The sequence below is a fragment of the Muntiacus reevesi genome, chromosome 5, assembly GCF_963930625.1.
Source record: "Muntiacus reevesi chromosome 5, mMunRee1.1, whole genome shotgun sequence".
Lineage (NCBI taxonomy): Eukaryota > Metazoa > Chordata > Mammalia > Artiodactyla > Cervidae > Muntiacus > Muntiacus reevesi.
In genome coordinates this window covers 100,310,948-100,319,738 of record NC_089253.1, presented here as the reverse complement: position 1 = coordinate 100,319,738, position 8,791 = coordinate 100,310,948, and the positions used below count along the sequence as shown (strand labels likewise).

At 43.5% G+C, this 8,791-nt stretch overlaps 1 protein-coding gene across 1 annotated transcript; it reads left to right on the top strand.

Moving 5' to 3' along the window:
* Positions 1-5,501: 5,501 nt before the first annotated feature.
* Positions 5,502-8,146, top strand: LOC136169390 (PRAME family member 8-like). Its single transcript, XM_065937161.1, has 3 exons — positions 5,502-5,788; positions 6,208-6,786; positions 7,573-8,146. The coding sequence occupies exons 1-3, from the start codon at positions 5,502-5,504 to the stop codon at positions 8,144-8,146; spliced, it is 1,440 nt and encodes a 479-aa protein (XP_065793233.1).
* Positions 8,147-8,791: the final 645 nt, after the last annotated feature.

Below are 8,791 nucleotides of genomic sequence, written 5' to 3'. Positions count from 1 at the left end.
AGAAGAACTATACAAAAAATATCTTCAGGACCCAGATAACCACAATGGTATGATCACTCACCTAGAGACGGATATCCTTGAATGTGAAGTCAAGTGGGCCTTAGGAAGCATCACAATTAACAAAGCTAGTGGAGGTGATAGAATTACAGTTGAGCTATTTCAGATCCTAAAAGATGATGCCATGAAGTGCTGCACTCAATATGCCAGCAAATTTGAAAAACTCAGCAGTGGCCACAGGACTGGAAAAGGTCAGTTTTCATTCCAATACCAAAGAAAGGCAATGCCAAAGAATGTTCAAACTGCTGCACAATTACACTCATCTCACACACTAGCAAAGTAATTTTCAAAATTCTCCAAGCCAGGCTTCAACAGTATGTGAACCATGAACTTCCAGATGTTCAAGCTGGATTTAGAAAAGTCAGAGGAACCAAAGATCAAATTACCAACATCTGTTGGATCATGGAAAAAGTGAGAGAGTCCCAGAAAATTTCTTCTGCTTTATTGACTACCTCAAAGCCTTTGACTGTGTGGATCACAACAAACTGGAAAATTCTTCAAGAGTTGGGAATGCAGACCACCTGACCTGCCTCCTGAGAAATCTGTATGCAGGTTAAGAAGCAACAGTTAGAACTGGACATGGAACAGCAGACTGGTTCCAAATCAGGAAAGGAGTACATCAAGGGTGTATATTGTCACCCTGCTCATTTTACTTCTATGCAGAGTACATCATGTGAAATACTGGGCTGGATGAAGCACAAGCTAGAATCAAGATTGCCAGGAGAAATATCAACAACCTCTGATAGTCAGATGACACCACCCTTATGGCAGAAAGTGAAGAAAAACTAAAGATCTCTTGATGAAAGTGAAAGAGTAGAGTGAAAATGCTGTCTTAAAATTCAGCATTCAAAAAATGAAGATCACGGCCTCTGGTCCCACCACTGCTTGGCAAATAGATGGGGAAACAATGGGAACAGTGAGACTTTATTATTTTGCACTCCAAAATCACTGCAGATGGTGACTGCAGCCATGAAGTGAAAAGACGTTTGCTCCATGGAAGAAAAGCTGTGACTAACCTATACAGCATATTAAAAGGCAGAGACATTACTTTGCCGACAAAGGTCTGTTTAGTCAAAGCTATGACTTTTCCAGTAGCCATGTATAGATATGAGAGTTGGACTATAAAGAAAGTTGAGCACTGAAGAATTGATGCTTTTGAACTATGGTGTTGGAGAAGACTCTTGAGAGCCCCTTGGACTGCAAGGAGATCCAACCAGTCAATCCTAAAGGCCATCAGTCCTGAGTATTCATTGGAAGGACTGCTGCTGAAACTGAAGCTCCAGTACTTTGGCCATCTGACTTGAAGAGCTGACTTCCTTGGAAAAGACCCTGATGCTGGGAAAGATTGAAGACAGGAGGAGAAGGGGATGACAGAGGATGAGATGGTTGGATGGCATCACCGACTCAATGGACATGAGTTTGAGCAAGCTCCGGGAGTTGGTGATGGACAGGAAGCCTGCTGTGCTCCAGTGAAAGTGAAACTGAAAACCACTCAGTCCTGTCTGACTCTTTGGGACCCCATGGACTATGTCCATGGAATTCTCTAGGTCAGAATACTGGAGTGGGTAGCCTTTCCCTTCTCCAGGTGATATTCCCAACTCAGGATCGAACCCAGATCTCCCACATTGCAGGCAGATTCTTTACCAGTTGAGCCACAAGGGAAGCCCAAGAATACTGGGAGTGTGTAGCCTATCACTTCCCCAGCGAATCTTCCTGACTCAGGAATCCAACTGGGGTCTCCTGCTTGCAGGCAGATTCTTTACCAACTGCGCTATATATTCTTGACCTATATATGTATATAAAACTCATCTTCTTTTTTCATTCTTCTGTAGATGAATATCTAGGCTATTTCCATTCTTCGCTATTGTAAATAATACTATGAACATAAGGGTGTGTGTATCTTTTTGAATAATAGATTTTTATGGATATTGCCCAGAGGTGGAATTGTTAGATGATATAGCAACTCTATTTTTAGTTTTGGAGGAACCTACATATTGTTTTCCATAATGGCTGCACCAATTTACATCCCACCAACAGTGTAAGAGGCTGCCCTTTTCATCACATACTCACTAGCATTATTAAGGAGATTTAAATTTCTTTTGATTTATTACTTGACAGGAGATACTGACTACAAGGGGATGAAAGGTGAGACTTTAGAACAATGCTCCTTTTGGATCTCACAGAAGCTGTGATCCCATAGAGACATTCCCAGCTTAGACTTCTCAATTTCCGAATTTCCACAAACATCACATGAAATCTCTCCGATTGTCATTTCCAACATTTAGGTTTCCTGGCAATTTTGGCAGGATCAGGGGGGAGTGTTCTTCTGATATTGTCAACTACTTATTCTCTTCGAGAAATGGGCAGTTTCTTCTACTTGGCAGTGACCTTGAATCAACAGCTTACACATAGGGAAAATATGAGTGAAGTTCAGATTTTCTCTTAAGGTTATCTGAAAGAATGAATGAAAAGTGCCTGTGTGGTTGTTCACCTGGTTTCTGTTCAATAACAGAGATGTTCATGCTTATTGTTGTTACTAATCTCGATCTAATTGCAAGTTATTAATAAAAGGGATTGATGGCCTGGGATTTGAATGTCACTTGAGTAGAATCCAGTTTAATCCTATTTTATGTAAAGGCCATTTATGTACATGAGAAAAATATGGTGGAAGCTCTCTTCCCGAAAGTGACAAAGACTGAGAACTACCTACAGAGTGTCTTCACCTTGGTGGCCACAGGTGTATAAGAAAATTTTTGGCATCAAATAACTGGGTGGGTGAGAGGCATGGAAAATTCTTAAAGATGTAGAAAGGGGCTCCCTTTATGTGTGGCCATAGACTTCAAAGAAATGCTTGTATGATGCAGCCCAAAGTGGGAATCATACCTGAATGTGGTAGAACATTTAAACACCAGAAAGTGTTTCAATATTTAGTGCAGAAAAGGTGTTGGCATTTATGACAAGAAAAGCAGAATTTTATTTCTGTGCCTAATGGTGCCACTTTGATCAGAATCTGTGTTGAACACGGCTAGTTATCAGTAAAACACTCATGATCTAAATGCACTAGGGAAAGTGCCAATGAAATTATGGTTTGTTTGGCTTCTACTCCAGTATTCTTGCCTGGAAAATTCCATGGATAGAGGAGCCTGGTGGTCTACAGTCCGTGGGGTTGCAAGGAGTTGGACATGACTGAAGTGTCTTAGCACACAAATGCATGCACCCCTGAAAAATGACTGGGGAATTTGCCATCTGAAAAATGTCCTCAGTGAGATAAATAAATAAATAAATAAATAAATAAATAAATAAACAAACCTCAGCTGGTAGCACTTGCCCCTGGATGACAGGGTTATTTGGAGCTGAACAAGATTTATTTCTTCCCTGGTTCCAAGTTCCCAAAGAACCCAGAGTGCCCACCATCACTGCCTCTGAGTCTGGGAAATATCTGATTCCAGTATTCACACCCGTTCCTCTTCTCACATCTTAGATTTAATCTTTTCTTGCAGTTGGTTGTTCTGATCTCAACTTTTTGGGGAAAATGCTGTCTAAGATTTTACTATATTTCTCAGTTTATTTTATTTATTTATTTTTATTGCCCTGGGTCATCATTGCTGTGGGGGCTTTTCTCTACTTGTATCGAGAGGGGGCTACTTTCTAGCTGCTGTGCATGAGCTTGTCACTGCGGTAGCTTCTCTTTTGTGGAGCACAGGCTTAACAGTTGTGGCGTACGGACTTAGTTGCCCTGTGTCATATGAGATCTTCCCCAACCAGGGATAAAAGCTGTGTCTCCTGCATTGGTGGTCAGAGTCTTCACCACTGAGCCACAGGGAAGCCTTCTTTTACTATCTTAATATCACCCAGAGAAATGTCTTTAAATTTCCCTGTTTCAAAAAAAAAAAAAAAAAAGAAAGAAAGAAATAAAAATAAACCTCTATTTTACATTGCTGCTATCATTCACGTTGTCCTTTAGGAATGCCCAGCTCCAAACTGTCTAGAACCCCTCGTGTTCTCACTGAGATTCCAGCCTGTCTACCTTCAGAGAAGGCTTGACTTAAGGCTGGAAAAACCACCGCATCCCCAAAGCTCTTCCCTGGCTTCCTAAATAGGCACACAACCTCCTGTGTTTCCTACGTAACTCCTCAGTGAAAAGCTGATATAGGGATGAGTATATTTTGTTTTCTTTTATAACACACCACCGTTTTCATGAGACTGTTTTAATCATAGACATATTGCTAATGTTGATTTGACCAAAGTTCCCCCAACAATGATTCTGTCAACTTTTTTTCTTGCCCAGTGGCGGGAACCAATAATCCCTTTCCTGTCTAACCCTCAAGAATATAACTGTCCATATTGGTAGAATTCAGTCAGTGTCAGGGAAGTGAATCTGTGAATAGGTCCTGGATCACCCAGCCACACCATCATTCTTTTTGTTTCCTAACTGTGTATATATTTCAATCAACTACTCTAAAGAAATATGATAATCCAATCAGGATCAATCCAACAGGTCTTCTATAGTTAAATCAGATGTCCCTTTCTGATTGGATTAGCAGTGGGACAGAGGGATTATGGGACAAGAAAGGTGTATAAAACTCTGACGCACTGGAGAAGAGATGCAGAATCTTCCTGCTCTGGAGACACCAGCTGAGTTCTTCACAGCGTCTGAGGTCTGAGCACCCCTCCAGCCACATCAGACTGGTAAGTTACCTTTGTCATTTAAGAATAACCATTCCTTCCCCATGGTTAGCTAATCTTGAAAAGTGACTTGTAGTTCTGGATGGCAGGGAGAGTTTTCAAAATTTATTTCTTTCTGATGAACCCATTTCAGGTTTTAGTTTTGCCTCTCAGTGTAGTTTTTTGCCTGAATCTCAAAACATTTTGATTAGTGCTTTAGCTGGTATCATTTTTTAATGTCTTTACTCAGCAGATATTTAAGCTATCTGTTTGGAGTTTTGTTTCATGAAATTTCAAATACATATTTTTTATACAAATGGCATTTGTGTTATAGGTAACTGAGGATGGAGGCTGTCTGGGTCCACATGACCTTCCTCTTCCCATAGACTTAAGGCTACAAGTGATAGTCTGACATATTCCACTCATAAAGACTGGAGTGAGTTTTCAGGCTCCTGGCTTCACGCTTCTAGCTGGGACATGAATTAAACAAAGCACTGGATTGAATTGAAATAGCTAGTGGTTGCCTTTCCTCCCCAATGGTCTTGTGAGAAGCTTGTTCCAAATTGAAAAGGGAAAGAGTTATAACTTGGTGCCCGTTGAGACCTGAATGTCATATGGTCTAATTAAGGCACTCCCACTCCTGCCAGAGCTGAGACCTCAGTCCTGAGTAGATTTCTCTGAAGGGTTGGGAGATTGTCTTAGATGTGTTCCTCTTTGGCTTGACATGATGCTTTATTTGTTGGCAGTTTCCACAGGATTCCTTTTGAAGCTGAGTCTGGATGAGTGTCCCGACCCCACCCAGACTCTTGGACCTGGCTGGAATGCACCTGCTCAGGGAAGATGCCTTGGTCTGTTCTGCTCTGGAGTTTCTGCCTACAGAGCTCTTCCCACCCCTCTTCATGGACGCCTTCCATGGGAGACACATCAAGACCCTAAAGGCCATGGTGCAAGCCTGGCCCTTCGTCTGCCTGCCTCTGGGGAGCCTCATTGACCTGCCTCATGTGGGGCCCCTACAAGCAGTGCTGGAAGCACTCGATGTCCTGCTTGCCCAGAAGGTTCGTTCCAGGTGAGTCAGATCCAGGTAGCTTGATAGGGTTCTGGGCATCCTGGAAGAGATCTGGGGTGGGCTAAGTGGATGGCCAATGGATGGGCCAGGGGGTTCTGAGGATGGCAGTGAAGAAGCTCCGAGGCCTTGACTCACTATGGGAAATACTTTACTAATGTGTAAATGTGCCTACGATGAAAGCGGGATTGAAAGAACATGCCCCAACTCCTTCCTATGATGCTTAATCCCACTAGAAGTGGGGAACTAGAAAGGAGAAGAGGAGAAAGGGAGTTGGAGGAAAGAGGCAGAAGAGGACAAGGCAGCAGGTGATGAGATATGTGAAATAAAAGCATGGGTGGGCAGTCAGTTGTCAAATTCTGAGACTGTGGTTGCATTCTGTGTGGATTTTAATACATCCCTGTTAATCTCTGTCCTTATAGGAGGTGCAAACTGCGGGTGCTAGATTTGCGGAATACTGGCCAGAGCTTCTGGAGCATGTGGTCTGGAGCCAGCACCCATGGGTTCTCAAGCTTAGGAATGGCACCAGTGGCTGAGCAGAGCTCAAGGACCCACCAGCCCTTGGCTTCCCTGAAGGTATACATAGAGCTTTGCCTGAAAAAAAGGACATTGGATAACTTCCTCACCTACCTCCTCAGGTGGATGGAGCAGAGAAAAGCTTCCATACACCTCTGCTGTAAGAAGCTGACCATCTTTGCAATGCCTGTGGAAAATGTCACGAAGGTCCTGAATATGGTGCAGCTGGACTGCGTCCAGGAGTTGCAAGTGAATTGGATTTGGCATCTGTCCACCCTGGCCAAGTTTGCTCCTCTCCTGGGTCAGATGAGCAACATGCAGAGACTCCATCTCTCCCGCATTCACATGTCTGCCCTTGAGAAGCAGGAGCAGCAGGAGCAGCAAGTTGTCCAATTTACCTCTCAGTTTCTCAAGCTGCACCATCTCCAGGATCTCTATCTAGACTCTCCCTCCTTCCTTGAAGGCTGCCTGGACCAGATGCTCAGGTGAGTGTGGAACACTGCCTGGAAACAGTGAACACATCACTGGCATGTGAAGCACACTGGGTCCCTAGCTGCTCTATCCTGAGCTGTGGTATCATTTTACTACTGAAATCAAGGTAGAAAAACAAACACAGACACAGTACTAGAAAGCTGTGTATGGTGTGACTTGGACCCAGTGAGGGTAGATTCTTTCTTAGGAAGGGAAATCTATGTAACATGACTTACAAAAATAGGTAAGTGAAAGGAGATCAAAGAAGGGAAACCACCTCTAATCGGAGCAATTTTAAAGAGATGGTCTGGGAAATTACCTGCCAGTCCAGTGGTTAGAATTCTGCTCTTTCAGGGCTGAATGTCCAGGTTTGATCCCTGGTGGGAAAAGTAAGATTGCACAAGCTGCAGATGTGATATGGCCAGGAAAAAAACAGGAAAAGAATGTGAGGGACAGAGAGAGATGAGACAGAAAGAACTTTGTACTCTCCAAGTTTCTGAACACAGTGAACTTGTCTCAAATTACCAGTCCCTAAATGTTGTCTTTTCCAGATAAGTTAGTTAATATTTAAGAAACGCATGATTCTGAGATGATAGTAGTGGAGTATGACCAGAGAACATACAAACCACAGGTGGTTTGCAGGTGATGCAGAGATGAAACGTCAGGTTAAAAAGAAGACTCATTAATCTGAGTACTGACCTTCAGGAGACAGTTAGTAGGACCTTGTCTTTGGGTCAATCACCTGCCCAAAACAGCTGCCCCCAGGTTTCTAAGGACTTAATCACTTTTTTTCTCCCCAGATTCCTGATGACCCCCTTGGACCACCTGGCAATAACTAACTGCCAGCTTACCGAATCAGACCTGACCCATCTGTCCCAGTGCCCAAACATTCATCAGCTCAAAGGCCTGGATCTGAGTGGGGTCGCTATGACTGACTTTAGTCCTGAGATCCTCCATGTTCTTCTGGAGCAAGTTGCAGCCACCCTCCAGGAACTGAACCTAGAGCAGTGTGGGATCACAGAGTCCCAACTTGAGTCCATCCTGCCTGTTCTGAGCTGCTGTTCCCAGCTCAGGACCTTCAGTCTGTGTGGGAATGTCCTCTCTATGGCCATCATGGAGAAGCTGCTGAGTCACACCACTGGGCTGATCAACTTAAGTGATGAGTTTTACCCTGCCCCTCAGGAGAGTTACAGCCCTCATGGAGCCTTCCACCTGGGCCGACTGGCCCAGCTTCGGGATAAACTCATTGAGATTATGCGGGATTTAGGACGTCCAAGAGCCATCTGGCTTAGCTCCAGCCCATGTCTTCACTGGGGCAATAAGACATTCTATCCTGAGGATCCCTTTCTGTGCCACTGTTACACGTCTGCCTAGTTGGATGCACCTGCCAAAGCTTTCTTCTGGGCACTTGGAAACTAAAATATGGGGAATAGATGCATCATAAAAGGAAAACTGATCCATGGTTTCGGACATCAGCTCCGTATGAATGGGAAAAGGAAAGATGATACAGTGGAGATGCAGGATTGCAAGGAGAAATGTAGACTCTGAGAAGGGTTGGGACTTTCAGAGACTTGGGTTTATAGCATCACAAAAACAAATCTAATTTTCTGGATGGAAATCTTGTATGCATATGTGTCATTATCCTTGAGTGGAGACTGTAAATAAATGGTCACAAATAAAGAAACCTTTGTATTTGTACCTGGTGCCCTTCTTGATATATTATCGTGTTTTGTCTGTTTTTACCTCAGAGATCTCCAGTTACTCATGAAAGAAAACACACAGAATTTGTATGATCAGAAACCCCACTATCCTCACTAGTTTTCTATTCTGTCGAGAACATGTTACCTCCTTCCTTACTTCTGTGGCTGTTCACTCGGTTACTGCACACAACGAGGGCAACATACTCAGTGGCCAATGAATCACTGGAATGAAGAAGTCTAGACAGGGTACTCACTGCTGACTCAGGTCATGGCCCTCGATGTGAGGTGTTCTCATGTTTCTCCTGGTGGGTCCGTAGGT

Excerpts from the sequence above, each read along its gene's own strand:
- LOC136169390 (XM_065937161.1), top strand. The coding sequence starts at position 5,502 with ATGAGTGTCCCGACCCCACCCAGACTCTTGGACCTGGCTGGAATGCAC. Across the intron at positions 5,789-6,207 it reads GCCCAGAAGGTTCGTTCCAG|GAGGTGCAAACTGCGGGTGC; the intron begins GTGAGTCAGATC and ends CTGTCCTTATAG. Across the intron at positions 6,787-7,572 it reads TGCCTGGACCAGATGCTCAG|ATTCCTGATGACCCCCTTGG; the intron begins GTGAGTGTGGAA and ends TTTTCTCCCCAG.